At 45.1% G+C, this 18,059-nt stretch overlaps 8 protein-coding genes across 8 annotated transcripts; 5 read left to right on the forward strand and 3 right to left on the reverse strand.

Annotated features, from left to right (window-relative positions):
• The first annotated feature begins 292 nt into the window (after positions 1–292).
• On the forward strand, positions 293–3,291 carry K450DRAFT_245837 (uncharacterized protein). The gene is made up of 8 exons (XM_051589812.1): positions 293–615; positions 682–1,011; positions 1,076–1,332; positions 1,402–1,703; positions 1,771–1,970; positions 2,037–2,476; positions 2,547–2,702; positions 2,771–3,291. Exons 1-8 carry the CDS (start codon positions 298–300, stop codon positions 3,123–3,125), a joined length of 2,358 nt encoding a protein of 785 aa, XP_051443642.1. The 5' UTR covers positions 293–297; the 3' UTR covers positions 3,126–3,291.
• A 259-nt stretch (positions 3,292–3,550) lies between these two features.
• Positions 3,551–4,240, forward strand: K450DRAFT_200110 (uncharacterized protein; the record flags this gene model as incomplete). The annotated part of the gene is made up of 3 exons (XM_051584623.1): positions 3,551–3,553; positions 3,853–3,983; positions 4,054–4,240. The coding sequence occupies 3 exons, from the start codon at positions 3,551–3,553 to the stop codon at positions 4,238–4,240; spliced, it is 321 nt and encodes a 106-aa protein (XP_051443643.1).
• On the reverse strand, positions 4,111–4,782 carry K450DRAFT_245847 (uncharacterized protein). The gene is made up of 4 exons (XM_051589813.1): positions 4,757–4,782; positions 4,579–4,691; positions 4,197–4,514; positions 4,111–4,132 (listed from the first exon to the last, which is right to left on the reverse strand). Exons 1-3 carry the CDS (start codon positions 4,776–4,778, stop codon positions 4,395–4,397), a joined length of 255 nt encoding a protein of 84 aa, XP_051443644.1. The 5' UTR covers positions 4,779–4,782; the 3' UTR covers positions 4,111–4,132; positions 4,197–4,394.
• K450DRAFT_245848 (uncharacterized protein) lies at positions 4,756–5,851 on the forward strand. Its single transcript, XM_051589814.1, has 3 exons — positions 4,756–4,915; positions 4,987–5,431; positions 5,504–5,851. The coding sequence occupies exons 1-3, from the start codon at positions 4,895–4,897 to the stop codon at positions 5,680–5,682; spliced, it is 645 nt and encodes a 214-aa protein (XP_051443645.1). The 5' UTR covers positions 4,756–4,894; the 3' UTR covers positions 5,683–5,851.
• K450DRAFT_245852 (uncharacterized protein) lies at positions 5,820–7,559 on the reverse strand. The gene is made up of 5 exons (XM_051589815.1): positions 7,416–7,559; positions 7,080–7,302; positions 6,879–6,914; positions 5,972–6,753; positions 5,820–5,909 (listed from the first exon to the last, which is right to left on the reverse strand). Exons 2-4 carry the CDS (start codon positions 7,285–7,287, stop codon positions 6,020–6,022), a joined length of 978 nt encoding a protein of 325 aa, XP_051443646.1. The 5' UTR covers positions 7,288–7,302; positions 7,416–7,559; the 3' UTR covers positions 5,820–5,909; positions 5,972–6,019.
• A 1,948-nt stretch (positions 7,560–9,507) lies between these two features.
• Positions 9,508–10,333, forward strand: K450DRAFT_245864 (uncharacterized protein). Its single transcript, XM_051589816.1, has one exon. The coding sequence runs from the start codon at positions 9,872–9,874 to the stop codon at positions 10,094–10,096; it is 225 nt and encodes a 74-aa protein (XP_051443647.1). The 5' UTR covers positions 9,508–9,871; the 3' UTR covers positions 10,097–10,333.
• A 406-nt stretch (positions 10,334–10,739) lies between these two features.
• K450DRAFT_245867 (uncharacterized protein) lies at positions 10,740–12,070 on the forward strand. Its single transcript, XM_051589817.1, has 3 exons — positions 10,740–10,906; positions 11,002–11,103; positions 11,185–12,070. The coding sequence occupies exons 1-3, from the start codon at positions 10,874–10,876 to the stop codon at positions 11,944–11,946; spliced, it is 897 nt and encodes a 298-aa protein (XP_051443648.1). The 5' UTR covers positions 10,740–10,873; the 3' UTR covers positions 11,947–12,070.
• Positions 12,071–16,598: 4,528 nt separating this feature from the next.
• Positions 16,599–17,373, reverse strand: K450DRAFT_176134 (uncharacterized protein; the record flags this gene model as incomplete). Its single annotated transcript, XM_051584236.1, has 4 exons — positions 16,599–16,677; positions 16,886–17,018; positions 17,098–17,148; positions 17,253–17,373. Coding segments are annotated over 4 exons (384 nt in total), but the record flags the coding sequence as incomplete, so codon positions are not given.
• Positions 17,374–18,059: the final 686 nt, after the last annotated feature.

The following is an 18,059-nucleotide window of genomic DNA, read 5'->3' on the forward strand; positions in this document are numbered from 1 at the left end:
AGCCATTTTCTTCTCGAATTCCAGCTTTTGCCACCAATGTGAGAATGACACCAGGCGTACCAAAGGTTTTAGTAATTTATATGTGGCTGCCTGTAAACCTTTTCGCCCCTTTTGCCAGTTGGTTTGAACAGGTTGCTACGGTAATCAACGGTTATGGGATGGCAAGTGAATGTTATCCTTTGTCTTTGCGCTTTTTTGGCTGCGTAAATTCAATTTATTACATAGCCACGTCATATTTGGACTGTTAAAAGTGAGGATGAGAGAGGTTCCTGCTTGAATATCGTCTTTCACTCAGCAATGCCAGCATACAATTCTTCGGATCGACGTCCCCATCACAGGTCGTCGCGAGACCATGGTGACTACCGACAGAGAGATAATCGAGACAGTCGAAATAGTCGACGTGATCGGTATGACAGCCCAGAAAGATATTCTCGAAACGACAGAGATTCATACAGCTCTCACTCGAAGCCTGCTGCGGTCGACAATTCGAAAGCAAAGATAACTGAAGACGTAAATATGACAACGGAGGATGCTCAACCAAAGGAGAAGAAAGTTCCCATTTCCTTAGAAGAACTCCTTGCAAAGAAAGAAGAAGAGAAAAGAGCTGCTAATAGAGTATGTGTATTGATACATCATCAGACGTCTCCTTCATCTAAACTAACAACTATTACTTCCCATTAGCCAACTTTTCTGACGAAAGAAGAACGAGCAAAATTGGCATTGGAACGTAGACAAAAAGAGGTGGAAGAACAACGAGCGCGAAGAATGCGTGATGCGCAGGACAAGATGGAATTTGATCAAAAAGCAGAAGATGAAGCTCGTCGCATGGACGATGAATCGAGATATGGTGGAGGTCGATCGGATCGCAGGTGGGGCCGTGATGATCGAGACCGCGGTGACCGTGGAGATCGTGGACGACGTAGAGACAACCGTAGACGTGAGCGAAGTCCAAGTCCTGAGGAATTGGAAATACCAGAAGGCCTGACTGAGAAAGAAATAGAAGCTGTCAAGGTATTTATCGCATGGTAAATCACAATTGCAAATAATGGCACCTCTAATTTATTTCATAATGTAGGCACGATATATGGGTGAAGAGCGAAAGAAGCGAAAAATCAGAAGAATGAACGAAAAGAAGTTTGTCTTCGACTGGGATGCCGGTGAAGATACCTCTCAAGACTTCAACCCTCTTTATGCTAAGCGACATACTGTCCAAATGTTTGGCAGAGGTCATATGGCGGGTATAGATGAAAAGGAACAAAAGAAGCAGCGTTCAGGATTTTATGACAAACTCCTCGATAACCGCCGTACGGAAGAAGAGAGAGGAAGAGCAAGGTATGTCAGACCGCGCATCGAGTTACTGTGTTCTGGTATGAAGTGAATTGACTGTTTTTGGCATTCCAGTGAACTGATTGATATGGATAAGAAGAGGGAAGAAAAACTCAAATGGGATGATCGCCATTGGTCAGACAAGCCATTGACACAGATGAAAGAAAGAGATTGGCGTATCTTCAAGGAAGATTTCAATATTTCCTGCAAAGGAGGAGGTATACCCAATCCCATTCGATCATGGCCAGAATCAGGCTTACCGGAAAAGATCTTGGCCGTCATCGACCAGGTTGGATACAAAGATCCCACTCCAATTCAGCGTCAAACAATTCCCATTGGGCTTCAGAACAGAGATATTATTGGTATTGCTGAGACAGGTAAGACTATTTTGTATTTAAATTTTAAACATCCTTTGGGTGGCAGATCACTAAACATGTTTTCTAGGTTCCGGTAAAACGGCTTCCTTCGTCATCCCAATGCTTGTCTACATTAACGACCTACCCAGGCTTGACGAATCCAACATGGCAGATGGTCCATATTCACTGATCTTAGCACCAACTCGTGAACTAGCGCAACAAATTGAACAGGAAGCCCTCAAGTTTGCTACGCCGCTTGGATACAACTGTGTTTCTATCGTTGGTGGTGTAAGTAAATTCTATGTATCTATGTGGGCTGCAGGTCAGACAATTAACATACGTTTATTTTCGTAGCACGCCATCGAAGAACAAGCGTTCAATTTACGTAACGGTGCAGAGATTATCATTGCCACACCAGGTCGATTGAGAGATTGTTTGGAACGACGAATTCTTGTTCTCAATCAATGTACATATGTGGTTATGGATGAAGCTGATCGCATGATTGATATGGGTTTCGAAGCCGATGTCAATTTCATTCTCGACGCTCTTCCAGTTTCCAATGTCAAGCCAGATTCTGTAGAGGCGGAAGACGGTGATGCCATGCAAGTCTCCCTTGAGGATGGTCATAAATATAGACAAACTACTATGTTTTCAGCCACCATGCCGACAGCTGTCGAACGACTTGCCAAGAAATACTTACGCCGTCCGGCTGTTGTTACCATTGGTACTGCTGGTCAAGCTGTCGAAACTGTGGAACAGAAGGTCGAAATGGTCAATGGAGATGAGAAGAAAAAGTAAGCATCCAAAAGCTTTAAAGATAGAGAGATACTCGAGAGACAGATCATTAATGAACTTGCTTTGCAGGAATCGACTCTTGGAGCTTCTCAATTCTGGCAGCTACCCTGCCCCCGTCATTGTGTTTGTCAACCAAAAGAAAAATGTTGACCTTTTGGCAAGAACCATCAACAAATCTGGTTATCACGCTGTTACGTTGCATGGTAGCAAATCACAAGAGCAAAGGTAGGTAGAAGGTAGCTGGTCAATATGCATGAGCAATGTTTATTAACCTAGTGATACATCGATTACAGAGAACTGGCTCTTGCGCAGCTCAAGGAAGGAAATGCGGATGTGTTGGTAGCCACTGACGTGGCTGGTAGAGGTATCGATGTCAAGAACGTTTCACTGGTCGTCAATTATGATATGGCCAAAAACATCGAGGATTATACCCATCGTATTGGTCGTACGGGTCGTGCTGGTCAATCTGGTACTGCCATTACGTTCTTGACCAACAATGACACAGATGTTATGTACGACTTGAAGCAAATGCTCTCTAAATCCACCATATCCAAGGTTCCTCCGGAATTGGCAAATCATGAAGCAGCACAGAACAAGCCAGGAGGATTTAGACCTAGGAAGAAGCATGAGGAGACTATCTTTCAATAAGGTGGCGTAGTTCAGACGAACAGATCAGATATTATGTGTTTCTATTTCTGAAAAAATGGCGAAGAAACCATTAAGATGCACACTGTCATAAGCTAATAAATCATATTGAGCGCAAGCTGTTCTCATTGTACTATTCGTTGTCCAGCGCACGCCAATCCAATATCTCCTCAAGCTATTCGTAGTTAAAAGAAAAGAACTGCGGACCGTCTCACGTTCACGTGGTGTCCATCTGGCCAGGAGTAGGATAATGCGATATTCATGTCATGACTTGAAACACACTTTGTCTCGCAGCAACTTTCACAGAGAAGTGGGCGGGCCTCGCGGGGTTAACAGCCAATTGTTCTGGCCAATCATAGGTCGCCGTTTCAATTCAGTATATCTTGAACGCAGGTGAGGGCAATGAGTTGGTTCCTTCCTTCACGAAAATGGTGAGTTTGGACATCCATACATATGCAATCCCATCCATCCGACCCACATACGGCATGATCCACACCTTAGATGCACCCATCAATCGAACAAAGTACTATGGATACCCATTTTTCGGCGCTGTACTTCACCATTCACCCTACATTCATCTAAAGTAGTTTTAAAAAGATTCTCACCACCAAAATGGAACATTACTTTGATTCGACATTTCTCACTCAAATACTTCACGACCGCCAATTACATAACCCTTAAGCTATTATTGATGAGCTAACATAACTCATCTCAATCGCTGCTCCACTAGGTCAACATTCCCAAGACCCGTAACACTTACTGCAAGGGCAAGACCTGCAAGAAGCACACTCCTCACAAGGTCACCCAGTACAAGACCGGCAAGGCTTCCTTGTTCGCTCAGGGTAAGAGACGTTATGACCGGTATGTATCTATTTCTACGTGCACAAACGTGTTTGCCCCAAAACTGAAATTCAATCTTACCCGTCTACAGTAAGCAATCCGGTTATGGTGGTCAGACCAAGCCCGTCTTCCACAAGAAGGCCAAGACTACCAAGAAGGTTGTCCTTCGTCTCGAATGCACTGTCTGCAAGTACAAGATGCAAATGGCTCTCAAGCGTTGCAAGCACTTCGAACTCGGTGGTGACAAGAAGACCAAGGGTGCTGCTCTTGTCTTCTAAGCGAATCGATCATTTGCGCATTACTATACTCTCCAGTTTTTTTTTGTTCATGAGTCATCAATATAGTATGTGGATGGCAACTGTAAAACTTTTTTGTGGGTTTCGATCATGATGTGTGTGATATGAGGAATTTTATTATGGGGATGAGATCTGTTTAACTTTGTGTGCGCTGGGGCATAGACACCATAGGCAATTTTTGATCTCGTAACTTAGCCAAGGATGTCGATATTATTTCCAGATTATTCAGGGTATCTTTTGTACAGGTTTGAGTTTCCTGCGGGTAATTGAGCTTTAGAAAAGCAGGCAGGATGCAGGTTCATTAGATATGTATATCATACCTCGGCATACTTGCTCACGGACTGAGCAGTCGATCGCAGTGCTTGGAACGACTTGGCCGTATGGTCTGGAATGGCCGTCATTAGCGCTGTGAAATCTTGGTCTAACCGGCCACCTAAAGATTCTTTTGACCATGGTGAGCTAAAGCCAATGCGGACATGACAGTGGCGAGTGCCTTACCTAGACCTGGCATAGGGCTCATGTGCAAATGGTCAAGTGAGAGCGGTAATGAGTTTGTGACTGAGCTGCTGGTAACCAAAATTTATAGCAGACGGGCTGTCACCATCGGTCGCGCTCACCCTCTAGTGATAGTTTATTATGGCAGGGCGCTCAACACAGGTAAAAATTACGACAAAATGGAACAAGGGAACGCAATAATGTCCATCGCTAAACCACCTATATGTTCATAGAACCGAAAACTATGTCAGAATATATTCGATGTGCATCGCTTTGATCTGCTGAATGTGCTGGAGACTCTTCGGGAAGCATTCTATTTGCCTGTAGACGCAGAAAAGATCAAAGACGAAACGGAGGACACTGTCACAACAGCAGCACCACCATTGAATCCTGTAGCAACGAGCGTTAGCCTTATACCGGACGATGTGCCAACGCCTACCCTCACTCCTCCTGCTCCACGTATCTCAACGCCATCTTTGCGGGCAAAGACCGCTACTCCTCCACCAAGCACTCCAGATACTCAAAGATCAGCCACACCTCAAACTCATGCGATAACGACTCACCAGAGACGGTTTAGCACGCCGAGACCATCTAGTCTCCCTCCATCTTCCGTTAAAGCGATACCCATAGTTCATATCCAGCGAAATTTGATTCGCATGATCAAGAAAGAACCAACAAGTAAGCCTGATGTGATACGATTGCTTTGCTATTCCTCTAAAACATACTGACGCAAAAGACTTTTGTTTTAAGAATATAACGAGTCTGAAATTATGAAGATATTGTCGCAGGTGTTTCGTATCGATTCACATTATACCCGTATGGAACAACTTGGCTTGGTCGGTACGCTAGCCATTGTTGCTAAAGGAATGAGAAAGAAGAGGGTAGCTGATCGGCTATCTCAACTGAGAGCTGGACTCTTGCAAAGTTAGCAAAATCAAGCACAACGGTATGGCAATAAAGTAAAATAATAATAGAGACTCTATGCGAGGTTGGGATATCTTATTATAGTGGGGGTAAAGAAAATAGAGGTTTTAGAGAGAGAGAGAAAAAAAAATTGAGTGACAATACTCTAGCGGTTGGACATGGAATGAGAGTAAAGTGGACCAAGAGACTGAAACGACATACTAATTCATTACGAGGAGGGAGGTTAAAGATACTGCTGAAAAAGGGGGTTAGAGGAAGAAAAACGGCGGGAGGAAGGAAGGACAATGTACGCACAAACGAACGAAAGGAGGGACGGGAGAAAAAGGGAAAGGAATATCATGGCTAAACAGCACCTGCCGGGGTCTGATCATGTTGCTTGAAGGACTTTAATATATTCTTCACAGAAGGTCTGTGAGCCTTTGCCGTGGCAGGCAATTTGTATCGGTCTTTAGTGTCCTTTGCTGTGGTAGTAGTAGGATAATCAGGAATCGAAAAGTTGAGCTGGTCGTGAGGAAAATCAATCGAATCATCATCGTACTTTGCCTGCGTTTGTCCAGCTTTCTCTGCACCGAATCCATTTGCGGATTCCAGGTCATACTTGCCATCTACGGGAGCAGCTACGGGGATTTGACTAATGTGGGAAGGGACAGGGCTGTGAGGAGCACTGTTTTCCACGTTGGAAGCATTGTTGATGGAGTTTCCACGTTGAGGTTGCTCTCCGACCAAAAAGTCGCGAAGTTTTTCACGATCTTCACTAGCACTGACTTGATTTGACACCTCAGAAACATCATCGCTTGCACCAGCAGCAGCCTGAGCTTCTTCATTGGTTGCATGATAATCAGTCAGTTGATAAGTGGGTCCATTGGCATGTACCTGATCGAAACCTGTCTCCCATTCCCGCTGCTTTCGTCGAGCTTCCTCAAACATACTGAACCAGTTGGGAGGGATGTCGGTGTTCAACAGTCTTTGCCAGATATAGACTGGGGGATTGCCCGCTTCATCAAACGCCTCATAAGCATAGAAATCACCTGGAAGATAACGGGCTTCCGACCAACGCATGGGCTTGGATTCGTCGCCTAAATGAGAAAGGCAAATGGTGAGGCCCCGATAGATGGTTTCATCATACATATCTTCTTCGTTCGCTCAAAATGCTGATACCCCCCGTCCGTCATGTTGGATGAAAAGAAAAAATTATCCTTACGCAATACACTCCAACAACACATATCATCTTGCCAGCCTAGTGATGAACAAAAAGGAGTTGGCCAATTTAGTAAATGTCAGTTTAGCTATCCTTGCTCCATAAATCGAACTTTGTTTTGGACATGCATCCACAGTCGCAAAAAAAAAAAGTTTGACATGGTGGTGCCATAAAGCTTATTGACCAGTTGCAGCTAAAACATACCTTCAAACAAAGCCAACTTGACAAGCGAGATCTTGACAATGTACAACTGTCCTTGCTTCAAATCTTCGGGATCCAGGGGTTCGACGAGAGTGAGAGGTTGATTGGCAGCAGCATGAGCGCCTCCACCTGTGCGAGTACTGCTACCGCTGTTAGACGCGCTTCCCCATCGAGTGATCTTATGAAGCGTTTTTGTTTTGCCGTCGCCCATGTTTCTTTAAAATGACTGGAGGTGGAAAAAATCGATACTCAAAGAATAAAGAAGGAAAAAGGAGATCTTTGGAAAAGGGAAAACACAAAAAAATTAAATTGAACAGAGACGAAATATAAAAACCTTACCCAGGCCCACTACTTTGGTTACACACACTATACGCAACCAGGGAGGATGACAGCACCAGGTATACTGACCTGACGTCAGAAAGGTAGATCTAAACCATGGGTCCTCCGTCTATCACTCGGCATGTCGTCTGCTTGCAGCGTAGGCATATTGCTACAACCTACGCTTCTGGCTAATCTTAGGCTCCACTTTCAAGACTCATTCACTTCGCTGTTTCAATCCCAGGAGGGGCAAATGTAATACATTTGTTATGTGCGACGTGGATCATCCGGGGACCACCTGTTACGTATTTCGGTTGACCCAACGTCAATGCTGGCAGGATGCATACCAAGAACTCGACACCATAGTCCGTGCCAAATTAAAGGCTGCTATAGAGTGTTCATATGTGATGTGCCTTTCGTTGAGACGACGTCGATCCCAAGTGGCTGAGATAGTGTGCCTGAATACAGTACAACTGGGAAATCGCGGTTTGATTGTGGTCTGCATAACGTATTGATGACATATCCCAAAACGTGTTTGCACGGCTAAAGTGGTATAGTCATTGGGTTTCACTTGTGAAAGTACCATGTTGTAGGCCGATTTGCCACTGTTCCTATTTTTAGTGAGCCTGCCCTCTCTAAGTTGGGACCATGGCGAAAGAGAGTATAGTGAGGGCGGTATTGTATAGGACTGTGTTTGTGTGAAGTCATTGATGCCTCATCTATACCTCAGCAAAGGATACAGTGCAGATTCATATGATCATGGAAGGTCGATGGCTGTCTTGCCTAGGGAACAACTATGGACAGTGCGTTGCCCACTGAGTATCGAGATGAGCATAGGAAGAGTATTTCTTTGACCAGAATGACTCTGCTGGTAGTCAAGTGAAATAGAAGAGAGTAGGTACGATGGGTGTGGAAAAGCGAAGCAGGTGTGCCTGATTTAATTTTTTTGAGACTGAGTGGAAATTTGTAATATGAGCTCATTGGCAGGCAGGTCCGCAAAGCCAATAAAAAATTCTCCTCAGTAGAAACAGGCAGGCACCTACTCAAACGCACCATGAAAGAAAAGGGACGTGAAATCGAATTGCTTACTATTCTTTTTAAGATCCATCTTTCTCTAGTCATTATGATCTGACTAGCTTGCCGTCGACACCCGCTCCCGCTTTCTTCATCATTAAGGAAATGCATATCTTGATCGCTGCTGACCATGGGAAGAACGGTTATATTTAGTCCAACTTCAGGAGATTCGGAAATGAAAATAGAATACACATGGGTTGTAAGGTTTTAGTGGCAAGATGTTGTACGCAGGGACATTGGGTTGTTGTTTCTTTCAGTGAACGTGGGATGTTATTTGCTCACAATTTTACAACAACACGCGTTCGTATGCGATGATCTTTTAATATATATGAATAAGACAGGAGCTGAGAGGGGGTTCATACCAGCAATCCGATAGCACAAAGAGCGATGGCCAAGTGGACGAGCGAGCCACAATGCCGTATTGTTTACCCGCAAACCAAGACGATACTAGGAAGTTCTGCAGACGATCAGATGAGTGAGAAATTTCTTATCCTACATTTCTGTGAACGAGGCTGCTTGCTTTTGGTAGAAAGGTGGTTGTGATCAACAAAATCATGGCGTTTTGTTTAATAGGGTTTATCTTTGAATGTTGACAAAAGGACATTTAACTCCACACCATGGTTAGAACAATGAGTTCTCAAAAGTGGATAGTGGCTCTGGGGCCAGGCTGGCTGCCTGACATGGTTTAGAACGAGAGACCCTGGTGTTGCTGAAATGCTATCATTTTGGCTTATAATATATATAAATACATTTCCTTTTGGTTAAGCTCCGTACAACATGGAACTCGTATCAAAACGAAGGTTGACAAGAATGGTCATAAAGTTAATGTGGCGTCTCTACGGAATCTGGTAGGTTGACTTTGAGTATCTAGGATTAAACAACACACTGGGGAAGTTGCAGAAGGATAAAAGCGATGGAAAACATAAACCTGTTTGTATATGCACGATGGGTCATGAAACGTGGCCGCAGAGACCCATTTTTCTATGAAAATTTGATGCAACGGAAAGCAAGGTCTTGGCTCTTGAACGTAATTGAAACATGGCTAAGGAGGTACGGGTCGCTTTTGGCTTAGCGAGGTTCGGATCGGCGTTGTGATGATGTCGTGTGTGTTCAAACTAATCAAGTTGACGCTGCCAAAACGAGCAATGATATTCAAAAGTGAGTCTCACGCGCGCTCAAGGACGAGTAAATTTTCGAAGGAGAGGTAGATTATTTTGGGGTCGAACGAAGGAGGAGAACCCTAAATTGTACTTTGAAAGTAGGGGGCAGTCAGTGAACAAGAACGAATGAAAGGAGTTGAAAGGGATCTGTGTCCATACATCATTTGAAGCAGAGAGCGATAATGATATCTAGAATGTCATGGCATAGCAGCACATGGGAATGAAATATATCTCAGACAAAGCATGTTAGCGATCAGCCGGTTTCTATTCATTTACCTTGGCGATATATTTAAATTGATTGCTGTTCAACTATTTTCCGTTCCAACGTATATATTGCGCATAAAAATTTCTGCCTTGCCATTTCTCTTCAAAGCTCTTCCTTTCCTTTTTCTCTCTTCAGTATTGAAAACTACCATCCAGTTTTTGGCATTTTTTCAACACATCCTACTCCCATGCATCGCTCTTTAAGCCTGATCGCTGTCTTACTCTTGGTCATTGCCACAATTGCTTCCGCTGCTCCCGTCAATGTCGAATTAGACAAACGTGGTGCAGCATCCTGCCAGAGTGAAGACAGAAGTCCTTTCTGCCATCCTTGATACAACAAGTAGATATTCACTAAAATCTCTCATTGTGTATCATCTGCTCCACTACGAACCCTCGCCACTTTATTACTGCAATGTTATTATTCGATCGTCAATGTTTTCCTCATTGAAAGAAAATATAAAACCAGGCAAAAACTTCAAAATTTGGCAACCACATTCCCTTCCTTTTCCTGACGGCAACAAATGGATCGCCTCCTATTCCACGTACTCACCGGTCGGATCGACATCGGTGAATTGATTGCTGTTGTTGCAAATCGTTTTTGCCTCGTCAATTAAAAAAAACACCCAAAAAAAAATTTCCTGATCATTCCTTGCCCTCTATCAGTATTCGTAGCAATTTTCAAATCTGTGTCAACTTGTTTCTATGTGTACTTTTCTCCGTCATTATTGTCCGTCCAACCAATATAAAATCATCCAAATGACATTGCAGCCAATTACTATAGATCGCTGTACTTCCAAATCCGAGTATAATGAATGAAAAATGGGTCACTTGCGTGAATGATGGGTAGGGGGACAAGACGAGGAAGGCATGTTCGTGACTGATTGCTTTGGAATTTCGGGCAGGCCAAATTCCGTGACTGCGACTCTCTCCAGCCAAAAGGGGTCGGTGTTAAGCCTGTAATTCCTCTATCAACCGTCAGTCATGCCTAAACCTATAGATGTTAGTTCAGCTACAGTAAGTAACAGATTGATTAACGTTGGCGAGCATCGCTGTGGATTATACTGGTTACGAGGGTTGTACTTTCCTTGCATTAACGCATTTCATCCTAGGCCCTGGATCTGCGGGCGCAGCTAGTAAGTCAAAGGGAATCCTTTGATTTAGATCGGCAAAAGGGAAAACAGATAGCAGCTAGTGAGCGAAGACAAACCAAGGTAATACTCTCAGTGCAATCAGCATTGTTCCATTTTGTTCTTCACTCTAGTTCTTGCACTCACTCTGAATTATTTCTCTAGAAACCAACGGTATGGGCGAGACGGAACAAAGGAGTCGAACAACGAGCGAAAAATGATCAAAGGATGGAAGAAGAAACCGGTGCCCCAACTTTAGAAGCTAGCCGAGCAGCATTGCAGCGAAAAGCCAAGATCTATGAAGAGATGAGAAAACGAAGACGATACAATAATAGCGACGACGACGACGAGAACCAACTCATTGACTTTGAAAGTAGACCGTTTTCTGACTCGGATGGAGAAGATGATGAAGAAAAGAGCGACGGAGATGATCCCTGGGTGGATTATGAGGATGAATTTGGCCGCTCGAGAACCATACGACAAAGCCAGGTACCTCGATCACGACCACGATCCCCATCGCCCCAACTGACGAGCGAGCCCGCCTATCCTGTATTTACCACAGCGGACTATGAAGCACGCAAACGCGAAGGAAGCGAGGAACGAGAAACACAACGATACGATGCGGAACGAGAAATTCGAACCAAAGGTGTAGGATTTTATACGTTTTCAAAAGACGAAGATGAGCGAAAGGCGCAAATGGAAGAACTCAAGCGATTACGAGAGCAAACAGAAACGGCTCGAGCGCATACCATGAGTGTATCGGCAAAACGAAAACAAGCACTGGAACGGAACGCAGCCAAAATCAATGCTCGCAGATTACTGTTACAGCAAAAAACCGCTGCTCCAGCCTCTTCTCACCCACAGAAGGCTAACATTGATGACGAATCCATTTCTTCCTTTCTCAGCAGCATACGCAACAAGAAGTGAAAATGGCTGTGATACCCGCCGCCCATCTCTCATAGGCTTCTGTACATACATAAATACTACGTTTGAGCCAGTGGGGTTTTGCACACAAAAAGAAAACCATGTTGTGTTGATTTTCTTTTTGTTTTAAAAATTTATATAAAAGTGGGGTGTACAAGTTTAAACTATGCAGAGACAACAAGTGATGAAAGAATGTTACGGTCTTGACATTTTTCTTCTTTTTTAAAAAGTTTTAATGTGAGGGATGTCACTCATTTGAGTAGCTTTGTATACACTTTAAGAAGGATGCGTTCTTCGCCACTTGAGCCAATGCCTTCATCCCGCTCACGTTCTAAGGCAAATATGGCATCTCTAACTGTGACTTTTCGTGAACTTGCATCTCCAGCTCGTAGAGGTCGCGTCACGGTCGAAGGGGGTAGGAAGAGATTGACGTTACTGCTGGGAGCAGCTGCTTCTCCTCGAGAGCTACCTGATCTTCCACCCACACCACTTCCTCGTGGTCGACCTCTTTTTCCCTTGGTTTTGGTAGCTTGCGTAGTTTCACCCCCATCGTTCGTGGCAGATGGAGTGCTGGGTTGACTGCTAACGGATTTGGCAGGGGAAGAAGGTGTGTCTGCGGTGGAGGTCATCCAACTCATTCGTTTGCCACCAGCGCTCATTAATGCCGTCTCGTTCGCCTTCTTGTTACGCATGTCTTCGCTCATGGTACGAGCGGTTACACCAGGTCCCATGGCCTTTTGTTTCTTCTTCTTAGGCTTGTCATCGTCCTCGCCACCTCCACTTTCACCTTGCTGCGCTCGTCGTTCTCGCTCAGACATGGCTTCTTTTCGCCGCCGTTCTTCTTCTCGTTCAACTCGTTCAATTGCCAGCAATTGCTTTCTGATATCTTGCTGCACGACGATCTTATATAGTGGTTGTCCTGTGGCTTCGTCTATGGGGGGTGCATCAAACGTTTGGGAGAATACTCGATGCTTGGAGGCCTTGACCATTTGTTCCGCCAACCCTCGTATACGGTCTTGCGTGGCAAGTGCCAAATACGACAAGAAATCAGGGGAAATATCTTTGACCGATGCTTTAGTAGCTGCATTCCCCATCACAGAACATAATGTTAATACGGGGAAGATCGAACCAACCAAAAAAAAAAGAAGGGCTTTTTTTTTTTACCAATTTTGCCAACAACAACTTTCAACATGGCCATGTTGATAAAATTTTGCAGCTTCGTTCGATCAATACCGTCTGTCATGGTTGAGCCTGCTGAATCTCCGTGACTTAAACTTTGCTCTGCCTCCTCCTGCATGATGACCATTCGTTTAGACACTATTTCATTTTACATAGTTGGAGACGGCTGCTGCCCCAAAAATGTGAAGAGCTCATCCTCCTTACCTTCAAGTCCACACCAGCGTATCCCATAACGTCCGTCAGCGTGTCATAGTCCACTCTTTCATCTGCAGCATTTGACGAAGTACCCGTATTGCCTAACGGTGGTCTACCAGGTGTACCTGGGGGCCGTGGGGTCTGCATGCCTACATACACATAGTGTTAATCAATGGGTGTGAACGTCAGAGGAAAGCATGGTGTTAATACATTACCTGGTATATTTGGAGTGGATATAGGAGTATTGGTCCGATAGGGTGTGGGGGTCGCAGAGGGAGGTCCCATGACCATGCCTTGCTGTGCATTTTCAGCTTTGAATCGTTTGGGTTGGGTACTGATATACCAGGTTAACATGACGCGGGAATAGCGCGCAGTTGATGGGAGACCACTTACGTTTGTGGAGGGGTTTCATTTCCAAATCCACCTCGTTTTCGACCATCCGTGTTATCCGCCATGACGTTTTGTGGTTGCATTCTGACGGGCTGTGGCTGTTGCGGCTGGACAGGTCTGTTTTTCAAATCTTGCAATTGCTGATATTGTTGGTTTCCCAACAGGGTCCGTGATTCAGCCAAAAAGTCCTCCGCAGTCATTTGTCCCACCTAAAGTTGGAGCAAAAAATGAGACACTGGATAAGCCAAAGGCGGCACACCTCCCTCTCGCCCCATAGAATTGGGAAGCCATTTACCTTCAGCCGTTCGAATAACTCTTCCCATCTCACTCTACGCTCTGGCGTCAACCTCGCTCTGATATTATCCAATAATGACGGGACTTGAGCAGACGCATCAGCGGGACTCATATCTGGCGTGTTTCCAGACGCAGACAAGGTAGGGGTGCCCGTCCTAGGCGTGGATATGACTGGCACACTTAATTCAGGTCGAGACGGCGACATATTGGAGGGAGAGTGATGTGGCGACATGTTGACGTCCTCATGCTTGATCCTGACAGGTGTGGAAGGGGCTGCAGGTGACGCAGAAGGTGTTCGAATATTGGTTTGTGATGTTGAAACTAGGCGGTTGTTGCCATTGGTTTGATTACCGTCCGATACAGGTGACTGCATGTTGGAGAGATTGACACCTTCCACTGTATGACTTGGTGTCGTGTTTCCACTACCACCCATGCCTTGCATAGTAGGATCATGGTGGTGGTGGTGGCCTAGAAGATCATTGAGGTTCATTGGTTCGCCCTGTCCCATCATTCCCTGTGCTATTGATTGTAATGAATGCGGTCCATCGCCTGACGCGGCGTCCGGAGGAAACGTTGTGTCATCTAAAATGCTTTGAATATCGGATGGAATATCTGAGAAATCAAAATCTGCAAGGTTGGTAGGGAGTGGCTTGCCACCAGACTTATCCGACATTGCTGTGTGACGAGAAGAGTGGGGAGAACAACAGAACGGTGAATAGGTCCTCGCCTTTTTTTTTTTTCCTCCCTTCGACCACCGTGTTGGCACTGACGGACAAAGAAAACCTGAGGAAATCGAGACGTCATCATTTTTATGATGAAAGTTGAACTTTTTTGCCATTCACAATTCCCTGGAGACAAAGTATGAGAGAGGGAGGGTGTTTATTCATTAGAATGAAAGACGATTCAATTTCCTCTAGGGTGTTATCAAAACTTTCTCTAATGAATGGTTTCGGTATTGGCTCAGGCGCGCCGCCAGGTCAAACATAAAAAAAGGGCTCACTTCGGCGTTAATTACCTCGAGGAAGTGTATGCGAAACCAAAACCTCGGCCGTGTTCACGTCGAAAACCTTAATGTCAAGCAACACCGAACGTTTCGACCTACGATGAACTGGGTTTAAACATGAGCATACCTACCGTTTCGAGTGAATCAGGGATCGGCCGTATAGCAAGTAGCCCATGCAACTCGCATGAACTTTTTACGTGACGTACGATGGAAGACGGGGAGATTCGGGGTCTACTTTTTCACTTTATTCGAGTTCATCAAACTGTATAGATACGTGAGGAAGAGAACCAATACGTAGAGAAGGTAACCAGCGGAGGCATTAATGGATATAACGAAAAAAGAGAGCAAGGGAGCGCAAAAGGGAAAAAAAAAAAAAAGGAAAAAAAAAAAACTGAGGAATAAATATATACACAGAGAGTGGAGTCAAACCACACAAAGGAAGAAGGTAGTGTTTCTAACTGAAGGAGAGTGTAAAAGCGAGCAAGCGAGCAATGGAGACAACGAAAGGACGACAATAGTAAAACAGACAGAACGATGTAAAAGACGAGGTACTTTTTGCAGGTTAGTTGCAAACAGGTAAAGGGAATGGGAAGTGAAAGAGCACGCTCATTTCACATCCATCACAAGGGGAGGGGATTTTTTTTTAGTCCCAGCATATCTTGAATTCTTGATTATCGACAATGACTTTACTGGGAACATTGTCAGGCTTACGAGGACGGAAAGGTCGAGCCCCATCGTCTTGTGATAGGCGCTGGAGTAGTATGGTTGCGTTGATGGTTTCAATGATGTCCTCAGATGGAACGGACGGCTGAGGTGACGAGGCTACTTTCCCATTCTGGTGACAATAAGAGTAAGCGGAGCCAGTACGCAGAATTCGTGGCTCAGACGGGCGTCTCATAGCGCCATATCCACCAGCTTGTCGAACAGCAGCGTAATGGTCCCGAATCTCCTGAGAATAGGTTGAGTGTGGATGCATTTCCGTATTAGGCTGGAGTGGTGCCGCCGATGCATTGACGGGAAGGGGCGAAAGCAGTGGCAGAGAGTACGATCGTGAGGGTGGAATGTAATGCCTCTCGTTGATCATGGGAGGAGGATAATTGGGTCGGGTGTAATCATCGTCGGCCATGGTGAGACCTCCCCGAGACTTGTAAAATGGAAACGTGGGAACGACTCGAAACGTAGGAGAAGGGGTCGTTGCTGTACTATTGGTATACGAGCTTGGTGAAGTGTTATCATTGTCACTGACAGCGTCGTCTTCTTCCCGAGCACGATCCATCATGGACACATCTGAGTTATTATCCTCCTCCTCCTCCATACCGGCATCGGGCTGATTCAAGAGATGGGCGAGAGACATGCTGGAGGATGACGTTCTGTCTGACTTTTGCGATCGCTCGGCCATGGAGGGTCGGCGTTGATCCCGAGAACCCCGTCGCATGTAATCACGTTTGTAGGGTGATCGGACTTGTCTCAACGTCGTGAAGCTATTCCTTCGCTGCAGCATGGCGGATTTCAAATGAGATGCATTGGATGGGTCCAACAGGAGGCAGCCATATTCCGGGTGTGACGTATCCAAGGCTTCCATAGGAAATCGTGGGCCGAAGATGGGGACGAGCTCTTTGCGAACATTCCAAGCTGTCCGACGACACAAAGTATAAGCAAACTCATATGGAATCCTAAATGGAAGGGAGGTATCAGTCAGTCAGCGTGGTGCCAAACAAAAAGAGATCGCCCATAGCCATGACCGAGGCAAATATTGAACGGTCATGGGAAATGGTCAATTTGGTGGATGACATTCCGAGCCAAAAAGTCATCAGCACCCCATCCAAATATAATATTTTACAATGGTGGGGGCATAACATAAAATAATAGAGTATTACTTACCAAGTGCCTTGTATCTTTAAGAACCCTCCACGAATTTTCTTGACTTTCAAATCTGGATTTGAATCGACCATCTTGACAATATCTGCTTTTGAATTGCCGAGCGATTTCCAGATACCGGTGAAATGAACATAGCCTATTTGGAGTGAAGCAGATGATTGAGGTCAGCCCGCAGGTCATTATTTTCTCTGTCTGTCTGTGAGCAGGTGGTTTACCTGATTCCCGATCCCACATGATGGGTTGGTTGTTGATAGTATATTCGTAGACTGTTCAAATAATTTATTATATATAGTGAGCTTAACAGTGATTGTCATGTGGGTATGATTCTTGTGCTCCCAGCGCATTTAGGTCGACTCCGAAGAAAGCTTACCGGGAATGTAGCCGCGTGGATCGAGTGAGGTGGAGTATTTCGCTTTCTTGACCTTGATGAGTTTATGGCTCGGCGAGGCGAAGGGGCGGAACCTGGGTGAATCATTGTCGACGGTATCCATGATGAGTGGCGAGTGAAGGGTAAGTGGCAACCGAATTGATTGAGCGGGAGATCAAGGCACCAAGTTGTTGCTTTTATATATAGAACGATGATTGGAAAGGAGGAGAGAAAAGAGAGTCTTTCAGGTTTGAAAAAGAGAGAAAGGGGATCTTAAACGTAGAGCTCCGCCCCCCTTGGGACTCGAGAATTTTCAATTTATGCGCTTTTGGCAGGCGAGGTTGCCGATTCCAAGTGTGACTGTGTGCCTCCTTCCCATTTCCGGTTGTTTTGCAACTGACCGACCTGACCCCTCTTTACTCCAGTGAAATAGGAGAGAATGCCTCAACAATATCAGCGAACGATACACATCATGGTAGGCCATTTCACATAGTTTAAGTTGGATGGAATCGGCGATCATGCAGCCGGAGAGAAGGGCTAACCACAGCGGCCGGCCCCGATGATAGCATAAATGTTAATATTAATGTTGGGAAATACAATAGCTACATTCCCGAACAATAATAAAGGTCGATCACACCTCTCTCTCTTAACATCCTTCTGCTCGGTCGAACCTTCTGAAATAAGAAAGCGTTCTATTCTGTTCGCAGTAATCAATATATCCAAATCCTTCCAGGGTCGCGCCTTGCCCGAAGTTTATTCAAGCAAAAGTCCACCACCAGGGTTCTTGTGTAGGAGGTCTTTTTTGATTAT

This window comes from Umbelopsis ramanniana (assembly GCF_025399195.1).
Source record: "Umbelopsis ramanniana AG unplaced genomic scaffold K450scaffold_36, whole genome shotgun sequence".
Classification (NCBI taxonomy): Eukaryota; Fungi; Mucoromycota; class Umbelopsidomycetes; order Umbelopsidales; family Umbelopsidaceae; genus Umbelopsis; species Umbelopsis ramanniana.